Source organism: Panthera leo, chromosome E2 (genome assembly GCF_018350215.1).
Source record: "Panthera leo isolate Ple1 chromosome E2, P.leo_Ple1_pat1.1, whole genome shotgun sequence".
NCBI lineage: Eukaryota > Metazoa > Chordata > Mammalia > Carnivora > Felidae > Panthera > Panthera leo.
Window position 1 is genome coordinate 30,814,786 of NC_056693.1, and position 12,467 is coordinate 30,827,252.

At 38.1% G+C, this 12,467-nt stretch overlaps 1 protein-coding gene across 12 annotated transcripts in view; it reads left to right on the forward strand.

The window, feature by feature from the left end:
* CHD9 (chromodomain helicase DNA binding protein 9) overlaps positions 1 to 12,467 on the forward strand; it is a 233,048-nt gene that overhangs the window by 196,746 nt on the left and 23,835 nt on the right. For all 12 annotated transcript variants that reach the window (XM_042920638.1, XM_042920644.1, XM_042920637.1 and 9 more), the window contains 6 exons: positions 9 to 126; positions 751 to 808; positions 4,299 to 4,341; positions 5,527 to 5,746; positions 8,290 to 8,492; positions 11,545 to 12,453. In XM_042920638.1, coding sequence (XP_042776572.1) covers positions 9 to 126; positions 751 to 808; positions 4,299 to 4,341; positions 5,527 to 5,746; positions 8,290 to 8,492; positions 11,545 to 12,453 — 1,551 coding nt within the window. The remainder of the gene's footprint in view (positions 1 to 8; positions 127 to 750; positions 809 to 4,298; positions 4,342 to 5,526; positions 5,747 to 8,289; positions 8,493 to 11,544; positions 12,454 to 12,467) is intronic.

Genomic DNA, 12,467 nt, shown 5'->3' on the forward strand with positions numbered 1-12,467 from the left:
CCCTCCAGGTTATGAAAAATATAACACTATCCGAGCAGACCCAGCATTATGCTTCTTGGAAAGAGTGGGAAAACCTGATGAGAAAGCAGTTGCTGCAGAACAGAGGGCAAATGATTATATGGATGGGTATGTGCACTTCAGGGTCTTGGTTTCTCCATGCATCTCTATCAACATCACATATTCTGTCAGTGATGTTTATCTTTAAGTAAGTAAACTTTCCGAGTTTACAATTGGAAAGAACTAATGATACTCTGATAAGTTAGTGCTTATCCAACAGTATGATCAAGGAAGAGGCTGGACCTGCCCCATACCCATTCTTGTGATGAGTCCTTCATTTTTCCATTCTTAATGGTCATGGCCATTAAGGCCATAAAATTCTGAGGGCTTAAGAGGAAAGAAGACAGCTAAGAATATTACAGTTGAAGAGAAATATGATGTTGTTCATTGTAACAAGTAAGGGCCTTTACCATCTTTGTTTTCTTACCAAAAGAGAAAAGTAAGAGACTATGTTGAGGTTAATATTACCACATTTAAAAGTGAACTTGGTAGTAAGAGTCCATTAGAGGTAGCTTTCTTCTGACTTGCCATAGAACCACCTTCATGCTGTGGCTTCGAGTCCTCAGGCTAAAGAACAGAAATTTCAGTCTGAAAACGCACTAAAAGGTCCTTGCAACAAGACTCCCATTTGTCCCATCAAGAGAAGTTTTAAGTCCAGTACAGTAATTGTGGCATCTGTTGGTATTTTAACAGGGATGTGGAAGATCCAGAATACAAACCTGCCCCAGCTATCTTTAAAGATGATATGGAGGTACGCTTTGGATCCTATTTTAAAATCCTCAATTCTAGTTACTCCATGGTTTCTTTTGTTTGCTGTTTCTTTCTTTCATGTTTTCCTTATACCTAATTCTGTTCTTCAGAAGAGCAGCTAAGTTAGTGATCCACTTAGGTTGACAGATATCACAAATAATCATTCAGAATTTGCCTGATCTCCCTTCTAGACAAGCTGGAGGCTGGCGTGGACGTGTGGATGAAGTGGAGCTTGCCCACGTGCTGCAGTGCTAGGAACTAAGAAGCACGGTGTTGGGGCAGAAATCCCAAAGCAGAGAGTGACAAGTAGATACTAAAAGTACACGGCAACAGATAGAAACTATACCCACATAAAGGGTTTAAAGTAGAAGGTAGAGAGGAGAGGAATTCTGAGCTGGGAAAACATAGTTCTGTGTGTTCTGTTTATAGAAAGTCAAAAGGAAGAAGCAGAGTTGGTGAAAATACAGAAAAGAGTCTGTGGATTGGGGGAAGTGATGTTAAAAAGAATGAGGAATTCTGTAGTACTTAACAAGGGCATGGTAAAGGACTAGATGGTGTGGTAACTGTCAGGTAAGGTGTGTTGGTCTTTGTGGCCAAGGGGCTTGGATATTGATGTCAGTATGAGGACAAGTGAGAGTGAGGGCCAGAGTGTGGCAGTGAGAATGGAAATCCTATACTAAATGAAAACCCTCAGAGGAAAGCACTCTCTGACAAACAGCACCAAGAAACAGTGTGGACTCTGGGTAGGGAAAAAAAAATTGTTTCCCCTGAGAATTCATTAGCCATAGGCCTGCTTTCTCTTGAGTTTATGGTTTGATTTCTTTTACATCACCTGCATGGTCCAGGAACTCTCGAGCCAAAAATGTGACATAAAAGGATCCCAAGCTGTAATACCCCTGAGATACCTAGTAGAAACATAAAGAAAAAGAATTATGGAAAAAAAACAGCTTCAGTGTAGACTATACTTGGTCCTGAAGATAAAACCCTCTGTGAAATGAGGTCAAAATCCAAAAATTTTAAAAATATGAGGAACAATTTACCGGGAGTAAATGTTAGCAAATACAACAAAGAACAGGATTAGACCTCTAAGAACTTCTGATATAGATCTATTAAAATAGAAAATAAGTAATTTTTAAATGGTTAAAGACATTAAAGAAAGATCCAAGAATAAAAGAAAGATGGATCTGATTTTAAAAGAATAGGGACATATGGAAAAAGAATTATGTAAAACTTGAGAAGTGGAAAATACAGTCATTAGAAGTTAAAACTTAACAAATAGGTTAAACATTGTGCTGGAGAGGCAGATTAGACCCAGATCTTGAGAGAAGACATTATTTAGAAAATAGATATGAGGAAAGGATCCACAGTGTAGCACAATGGCTCAGTTTAGCCCAATCAGGAGAGAGAGACCACATAGCAATTTGAACAGGGAAGGTTTGTAGAATGATTGACTAATCGGTGGATTAAAGTGATGAGAGATTGGCTGATAAGAAGTAAAGAGAATGCTGAAGAATGGAGGAGTGGGTACTCTTCTGAGGGCTGATGCAGAGCACCTAGGGAAGAGCCCCATGTCCAGCAGGGCTGAGATCCTCACTTTTTTGGGAGGGCATGGCCACACCTCATTGGTGGCGAAACTTGCTGGAAATCCACCCTCTGGAACTTGCCGAAGTCTACCCTCCAGGGTTGCCAAGGGACCTTTTCCTGGGGAAGTGTCTCACTGGAGGCACTTCACTAGACAACCACCCAAGGGCGAGGTCACCAGGGAAAGCCGCTAGCCAATAGGCACTTAAAGAAGCTGCTTGAACTGCAGAGGTGAGCACGGGAGGAGTTCACCCAAACCAAAGAAGAAAAACCCTTTTCCTCATACTGTGTCTCTGGCTGCCAGTACTGACAAAGCTTGACATCATACAGGCTGGTGAAACATAGTATTTAAAGAGCCAGATCCATTTTCTTAGGGCCCGTAAAAGGTATGAAAGGTAATGAATTTAGGGCTGAGAGGCAATAAATCAATACGAAAAACTCTTTTAGAGACAAGGAGGATAGCATGATGATGTCTGGTTGGTATATGTCCAATCAGTATTCCAGAGGGAGTGGCCAGAGAGCATAAAGGAGAAGACCTGTTTTAAGAGAGATACCAGCTGAGAATTTTTCAGACTTAATGAAAGACATGAATCCTGAGATTCAAGAAATAAAGTGAATCTTGGCAGGATAAAAAAAATTAAGTCCACTCTAAAAAAACATCCTAGTGAAATTAAAGATATTCCGAACAAAGAGAATATGTTAAAAGCAACCAGAGTTAAAAGACCCACTTGAGGGGCGCCTGGGTGGCTCGGTCGGTTAAGCGTCCGACTTCGGCTCAGGTCATGATCTCACGGTCCGTGGGTTTGAGCCCCGCGTCGGGCTCTGTGCTGACAGCTCAGAGCCCGGAGCCTGTTTCAGATTCTGTGTCTCCCTCTCTCTGTGACCCTCCCCCATTCATGCTCTGTCTCTCTCTGTCTCAAAAATAAATAAACGTTAAAAAAAAAATTAAAAAAAAAAAAAAGACCCACTTGAAAAGGAATGACAGTGGTTCTAATTTCAGTCTTCTCTAAAATAACAACAGAAAATAGTAGTCATTGGTAGCACCTGACTGGCTCAATTGGAAGAGCGCACAACTTAGGGTTGTGTGTTCGAGTGCCACATTGAGTGTAGAGGTGACTTAAATAAGTAAGCAAACAAATAAACAAACTTTAAAAAGATAACAGTTGGGGTGCTGGTTGGCTCAGTTGGCTAAGCCTCCGACTCTTGATCTCAGTTCAGATCGTGATCTTATAATTCATGAGATCAAGACCCACGTTGGGCTCTGTACCAACAGCACAGAGTCTGTTTCAGATTCTTTCTCTCTCCCTCTCTGTCTCTCTCTCCCCCCCCCCACCCCTCTCAAAAAATAAATAAACAATAAATTAAAATAAACTTAAAAAAATAGTAGTCATTGGAATAAAACCACCAAAGTTATGAATATGTTTACAGTAATGTTGGAATACCTAATTGGAGCTGCTCTGTTGACAGATAAAGATTAGATATACACCACAAGCAAACTGTTCAAGGCTGAAAGAAAAAAGATTTGCTGGCTAATAATCAGATATGAGAATGAATAAATTATGGAAGTTGGTATATAGAACGAAAAAAAAAAAACAAAACAGCAAGAAAGCCTGGGGCATATTTGCAGGTAGAGGAAGGGTGGGGGGAAAGCAACTGGACCAAAAGTGGTCACGGAAGAGGAAAATTGTAGTGCAAAATAATTGGTCTGAAGTGTAAAAGGCAACAGAGAAGTTGTAAATGGGTGGGAATTTAGAACAAGAAATTAAAATTTTTAATTTTGATAAATTAATCATTAAAAACTCTATTACAAAAAGTTCTCTACTACTGTATTAAGAAACCTGATTCTCTTTTCTTCTTCAGTGTATCTTGACCCAATTACCCTGTGACAAATTTCTGTTTTCTTTTAAAAGGATGATGTTTCTTCACCAGGAGATCTTGTTATAGCAGATGGAGGTACATTGCATTTATCTCTTTATTTAGTATTATTGAAAATTCACATTCTCATGATACCATGAAATCAATAAACTGTTCCACTTTTGTGATGTTTGATGCATATGACATTTTTATTGAAGACAGTTGTAATCATTATAAGACATACTAGTTGATTGGAAATGTAACAGTATTTTTAGTTACAAATAGTTACACAGTGACTCACTAAGCTTTTATGGAATCAAAGCTTTGATGATTTTATGGTTACATTACTAAATTTGCGTATGAGATTTCATCATTAAAGTGTTAGTTCAGTAACCCATCCAACAACTTATTAGTTCCATATGCACGTTAGGGTCCATTCTTTCTCACACCCCTTTTCTACAAAGCCTTCCTTTGCAGGGTCTTCCTTCTACTTCCTTCTGGTTATCAAGATAGAAACATACTGTTAGAGTACACTCACTCCCACCTGGCACCCAAGTGGAGTCGGGCCTCATCTTTTCATAGTTTGACTAGGGAAGAAGGAATAGCATTGGCTTAGCATGAATGATTACTGCTTAATTATGGTGTATGTAATTAGAAGATTATTCCCTGGAAACAGAGAGCTAGGTCCTGCACTTTATTAGGTGAATAAGAGCATAAAAGTGACAGCATTGTTATAGGGAGTTTTTTATAATATATGTTCCTCACTAATGGCCTTTAAAATGTTTTGGTTCTCACATAAATTGAGATAGATTTAATACAGAAGAAGGCATTACTTAAAAGTGTCTACAGTATTCAACTTCCCAAAGATTTCAGTTTGATTTTTAATTCATTTAAATTAAGGCAAGTGAGTATTTGCCAGGCAGTAAAACGTATTAGGCCTGGAAATGCAAGAGTTGTATTTTCTGTGCAAGCAAAGTTCAATAGATAATATTGTGGTTCTTTATTCCACTGTGACCTACTTTTTTTGAGCTGCTGTAAAAACTTGTTGTAATGTTTTTACAGCTGTAGTTAAAAGAAAACCTTTTTATAATGAGAGGTTTGGTTTGTGTGGGTTTTTTCCCCCACATAATCAGATTGAAAGAAAAAATATTTTAAGTAAGGAAATTTTGCTCTTTTTGTGAGCTTCATTTCATTCTCTGTTTAGTTTGGTGGAGGGGGGGAGGGTCAAAATTGTTTTCATTTTTTAGTTTTTTTTTTTATTGATATGAGTTTCTTTAAATACAGATGGTCAGCTGATGGAGGGTGATAAAATTTATTGGCCAACTCAATCAGCTTTAACCACACGTTTGAGGCGTCTCATCACTGCATATCAGCGTACTAATAAAAACAGACAAGTCCAACAGATACAGCCCACGTTCTCAGTGCCTGCCAGTGTCATGCAGCCTCTTTATGAAGAAGCCACTCTTAATCCTAAAATGGCAGCCAAGATAGAAAGACAGCAGAGGTAAGACAGTAGCACTAAATTTTTAATGTTAGTATCTAAATGTAGTTTTTCATTCCGAAGCCTCTTAGAGTGTGATTATCTCACTTTGTGAAAAACATATATAGGTAGAGAAGTTGGTCAAAGCAAAGTGCTTTTATGCATGCACACAAATATATCAAACAGATAAAGATCATTGCATTTTATCGTTTCTTGCACTCTTCGTACTTAATCATTATTCTGTTATTTATGAATACTGAGGTATTAAAAAAATGAAATTGCAGAGCAAACTCAAGAATTAAATTCTTAATAAAGCATACATTTAAGTTACATGAAATAAAGTCCATTCTACCTTACTTTATATTGACATTTATGAAATGTAAGAATGTATGGAAGACAAGTCCTTATCTGTTTTATACAGAGGATGAACCCTTGCAACCACTCATATCAAAGGAGAAAAAAATAGTATACCTTTCTGCAAAAGACCTTGTTAAGAAGACAGTCATGCTACTCTCCCCCCAAAAGCTTTAACTTCTTAAAGAGGATAGACTACACTGAAAAGAATAGCAATGTTTAGCAGTAGCCTGGCCTCCTTGTTAAACCTGGATCCTTGGATCTTCTCTGGAAAATATATCTTGTTCTTTGGTATTTATTTGCAGCACATCCATCATAACCAGAGTTTAATTCATCTGAAACAAGATTTTCAATGTTCTAGATCTCTGTAAATACACTGTTTCAGTTACCTACAATTGCATCATAACCCACTCCAAAATGTGGTGACTGAAACACCAGTTGTTTTTTTTTTATTTCCCATGATTCTCTTGGTTGACCAGGTGGTTCTTCTGCTTCCCGTGTTTTTGGCCAGCAGGTAGGAAGTGGCCTCACTCAAACACCTGGCAGTTGGTGCTGGGCTGCCAGCTGGGAGCTTGAATGAGGGAGCATTCCCAGTGACAAAGACAATAAAAGCTGGAGATTTCTTAAGGCCTAGTCTCAGCAATTATAAAGCATCACTTCTGCCACTTTCTATGGGTCAAAAAAAGTCACACGGCCAATGAAGTTTAAAAGAAAAGGGAAAGAGATTATACCTGTCCACGGGAAGAGCGGCAAAGAATTTATGGCCATCTTTAACCACATACATTTTCCCTTGGTCTGTCAGATCTCGATCAATCTTCCTAAAATACTAGTTTTCTCTTGATATTCAATGGCTCCTTATTTACTGTAGGTATAAAGTTTAAGTTCTTAAGCCTCAGTCCAAGAGTCTCTTCAATTTAGATGTCAGCATGCATTTCTAATTCTATCCAGTACTATTTCCTCTGCCATAATATCCTACGTATTCTTGACTCAGTACCCTAGCTTATGTTGTTCCTATCACCTGGGATACCTTTCTTCCTCCTCTTTAGTTCATACCTAGCCCATCCTTCAGAGCCCAACCCCTGTCCTGTCTCTTATATTAATTTTTTCTCAAACAGGCCAGCTCACAGTATTGTTTCCTGTACTCATATAGCACTTATCCAAATAAATTACTCATTATCACACTAATACAAGATGTTATAAGGACGTTTTTCTTTTCCCTGTCTTGTCTTCCTAAGTTGTAAGTTCTTTGAGGGTAGACACTGTGTCATATTTTTGTGTGTTCTGTGTAGTGTTTTAACTCATCCTTTCTATTCTATTCCTACTTCCATCACCCAGGTGTAAGCTTTATAAGATTTAATTGGTTTCCCAGGCTATTTTTGCAGCATTATTACATGAATCTTCTTAATGAAGCACTATGATAAAAATGGCCTGTTGATGTTTTTCAAAGGTCTCATACACTCTTTCTCGTTCTCACAATTCTATAAGTTAACTAGGGAAAAGTGTCTATAAGTTAGACTGTGTTTGGAGATTTGTGGTATGTGAAGGTAATATTACCCTCTTAAAATATCTTTAGGAGCTTTCAACTGAATAGAGACTATTTTTAGCCAGGCATATGGAGTGTTTCATAATCAGACCCCATTTCTGCCTCCAATATGAGCCATATCCTTGTCAAACTGGAATGCTCATCATCTCCCCCAAATGTAGATTACTTCCTACTTTGCTTATACTGTGTCCGCTTCCTAGAATTCCCTACCTGATCTTAGCCTTGTTCCATCTTAAAAGCCACTTACTTCTGTGATGCTTTCTTGATCACTCAGGTCTGAACTGGACCTCCCATCTTCTGCACTCTCCTAAAATCCTTGCTTCCTAGAATGCATACAGCTACAACATACCACCTTATACTAGGGATATGTTTGAAATGTTTCACTGTTTCCTTAAAGGTAGGGTCATCATGTCTTACGTAATCTTGTATCCTCTGCATATTTTCTTACGTAGTAGATGTGCAAAAAACTATTATTTTCTGAAGGAAGAGAAGCATGGTTGGACAGATGAGTCAACTAGCATATATTTGCAAGGCAGTAGTACCCTTGCATTTAATCCTTTAAAGTGTTAGGTATTTGAAATGTTTTAAATTTTATTATAGTCATTATATTCAGCATTAATATTTATTTTAATGACCAGTGTGGCTCTTTCTTTAATCTGACTCAAAATAGATGGACAAGAAGAGAAGAAGCTGACTTTTATAGAGTTGTGTCCACATTTGGAGTGGTATTTGATCCTGACAGAGGCCAATTTGACTGGACAAAATTTAGAGCTATGGCTAGGCTGCATAAGAAAACTGATGATAGTTTGGAGAAGTATTTGTATGCATTCATGTCCATGTGTCGGAGGGTTTGTCGTCTTCCTTCCAAAGAAGGTAGGTATAAAACTTCTTTTTTTCCTGGTTTTGGTCAAAGAGGCAAAAATCCCTAAAATTCTGAAATTTCCAACTTTTTTTATGTCAATACTGTCTAATTCAACACATCAGTTATTTTTCAAAATTGTAAATTAACTATGTTCAGAGATTCCCCCTATTTGTTAATTCTGCTATTAAAGTTAGATCAAAAGAGAATAAAGTTGCACCTTGAGTTTTGAGGGATAGCCAGTGCTTATTCAATATTAGATTGATGATCGGGGGAAGGTAGAAGATAAATAGTAGCTTCAGATAAACAGAACTAACCTGTAGTTTTAGTCCATCTCATAGGAACTGTTTTACAGGGTTTATTCGGTGAATAATTTTGCAAGGAATGAGGCCTCCTCTCTAAAGACATTTCAAAGAGTTTTAATAGGGGAAAAAAAATCACCCAGAGCCTTCAAAAAAAGGAGAACAACAACCAATCAGAGGTGCTAATGCTCAGCCAAGGCACTGGCAAGGCAGATTCACCCAGGAGAGTGACTTTCATCGTCTTTGAAGCCCAGAGAAATCACTCATCCTGTCAGCAATTCCTCTCAATCATGCTATTATAAGCAGCTGTCTCCATTCTTTGTTGAATATGATTTCTGACTGCTAAACCCAGTGGCTTCCTAATCCTATTTCGTAGTCAAAATATAAATTGCTAATAAAAGGACGTAAATTTCATGTGGGTTGGTTGGTTTGTTTTAATTTTATGTCCTAACAGATCTGTTGTCAGTCTACTGAATAGAGTAGCCCATCACTTGATTACCCAAATACCAGATAATCCAGAGTAGTCTACTTAAAGGTCTTTTGAGAGACTGTCCATGGGTTTAAAGAGATAAAGCAAAGTATTGTGTCTTCTATTATTTATGGTTACTGAGAGGCCCTCATTTCTTTTTTTTTTTTTTAATTTTCTTAATTCCCGAACGATATAAAATGTGATGAATAAATTAACCACTTTGACTCCAGTTTTTAAAAAGAAAGGGTTAATTACTGACAATCAATAATGATCGAAAAGGTAGTTTTCTTGTTAGAAATGTGAGTGAGGTTTTACTTAGATCAGTTTTCCAGACTTCCTCAGCTCATAGATCCCTTACTGTCTCAGTAATTTTTCACAGCACCTGAGGCCAGAAGTTCTGTTTAATGAATAAGTAGATCCAAAAAACTTAAGTATTTGTTTCCAACAATCTAGTAATTGTTTGAAAACATAATAGAAGCTGAAAGAAAAAAAGTACTACTTTTCTTTCTTAAATAACCTCAGTTACTTACTAATGAGATGTATACACCTGTCAGGGACTATACAACTGTCACATCCTAGAGGTAGAATGGATATGCCCACTCTTGTTTCCTGTTCTACACTGATGTCTGCATGGTCTTTTTTTTTTTTTTTTAACTTTTTGTTCTAAACTACTTTCAGACTTTGAAAAAAGTTGCAAAAAACCACAGAAGTTTCCATGCATTTCTCACTTTGCCTCCCCTAAAGTTAAAATCTTACATGACTAATTACAGTATAATTATCAGACTAGGAAACTTAACAGTACAATGCTGTTAACTAAATTGAATGCCTAGTCAGATCTTACTGGTTTGTCCACTGATGTCCTTTTTTGTTCCAGGATCCCACATTGTATTTAGTTGGTCTTTCCCCTCAGCTTCCTACAGTCTGTAACAGACCCTCAGTTTCTCTCTTGTCTTTCATGACCCGATTGCATTGAGGTTATGCATTTTTGTCAAGAGTACCAGAGAAATGATGTGTCCCTCTCAGAACATATCAATGGGTTCATGATGTCAAGATAGCTAACACTGATGGTGTTGCTCTTGATTGCTTGGTTACAGTAGTTTATGCCATGTTTCTCCAGTGTAAAATTGATATCCTTTCCCCTGCAGTTAACAGATACCTTGAGGAGATACTTTGAGACCACACAAATCCTGTTTCTCCTCAAACTTCCACCCATTGACATTAGTATCCATGAGTAGATCCTTATGTGTAACAGCTTTTAATGTGGAATTCTGCTACAAGCAAGAACTGTTGTTTCCGTTTCATCTGTTGATCAATTATTTACTTATTCATATCAGAATGAACTCATATATATTTATTTTACTCTATAGGTTAGAACCCAATACTCTCATTATTTTGATACTCAAATTGTTCTAGATTTGGCCACTACCAGCTCCTTTAAGTGGGCCCACATTATTTCAACAAGCCCCTGTCGATTTCTGAACTGCCAGTATCTCTGCCCACAAAGATATAACCGCATCAAAAGAAATACAGCAAGATCTAATGTTGAAACTGAGCCAGCTCAAGCCACTATTTCACATAGCCTTTGACAGTGTTCCTGCACTTCCCTGAAATTTTAAGAAAGCCTTAAGTGTTCCTGTGAGTTCACCACAATGCCCTGAATTTCCTTGGTGCAGCTAGAAATATGTGGACTTCTGTTTGTTTATCGGCTATGATTTAACAGTTTTAATTTGTATTTATAAATGAGTTCAAGTAAGTGTTTGTCTCTTTGATTAAGACACAGATTAGTGGGGTACCTGGGTGGCTCAGTCGGTTAAGCATCCAAATTTGGCCTAGGTCATGACCTTGCTGTTCCCCAGTTCAAGCCCGGCATCGGGCTCTGTGCTCCAGAGCCTGGAGCCTGTTTCAGATTCTGTGTCTTCCTCTCTCTCTCTGCCCCTCCCCAACTTGTGCTCTGTCTCTCAAAAATAAATAAACATTAAAAAAATAATAAAAGACACAGATTAGTAAGGACATAGCTCATAGGGAATTTTTTAAAAGTAAATTCATAGTTATATTAACATATTTCCCAAAAACATTACGTTTTCCCCACTTTCAGAAGATCCAGTGTTATACACTGTATGTATGGATTTTGGTACTTTTAAAAACTTATATCTTTCCTCACTTAAAAATATTTTAAAAATTCTGGAAACTACACAGTGATATCGAGTAGAGTTGCATTTTAGAAGTTGCATTATTTGTTTAACTCTGTAATAAAGTGTTTCCAAGATTAATGTTTTTGTTCTTGTCTTAACATAGAATTGGTGGATCCAAATATTTTTATCCAGCCAATCACAGAAGAACGTGCTTCAAGGACTTTGTATCGCATTGAACTTCTAAGGAAAGTACGGGAACAGGCCCTCCGACATCCACAATTGTTTGAACGCTTGAAGCTTTGCCATCCAAATCCAGACCTACCAGTCTGGTGGGAATGTGGCCCTCATGATAGGGACTTGCTCATTGGAGCTGCGAAACATGGGGTGAGCCGAACAGACTATCACATTCTTCGTGATCCTGAACTCTCCTTTATGGCAGCTCAAAGGAACTACAGTCAAAGTAAGATGGCTCCTTCAAGGACTTCTACCCCACTTTTACAGCAATATCAAGTAGCACTTTCTGCTTCTCCTCTTACCTCTCTACCTAGGCTCCTAGATGCTAAAGGTATTATTCTAGAGGATATGAAAGTTAAAAGTGAAAATCTTAAAGAGGAGCCTCAGTCTTCTGAAGAAGAATCTATGTCTTCTGAGGAAACCAGGACACTAATAAAGTCTGAGCCTGTAAGTCCAAAGAATGGTGTTTTACCGCAGGCCACTGGAGACCAGAAATCTGGTGGAAAAGGTGAAACAGACAGACGCATGGTTGCAGCCAGAACAGAACCCCTAACTCCAAACCCAGCTTCTAAGAAACAGCGAGTCCACAAAAGAGGATCCGAATCTAGTTCTGAGTCTGACTCTGATTCTGAGAGATCATCCTGTTCTTCCAGATCATCTTCTTCCTCGTCTTCCTCCTCCTCTTGTTCCGACTCTCGATCAGGCTCTAGTTCCTCTTCATCCTCCTCCTGTTCTTCAGCATCGTCTTCATCCTCATCCTCATCCTCTTCCTCATCATCCTCCTCCTCATCTTCATCAGAAGAAAGTGACAGTGAAGAAGAAGAAGTCCCAAAGCGAGGTATATGCATAAAG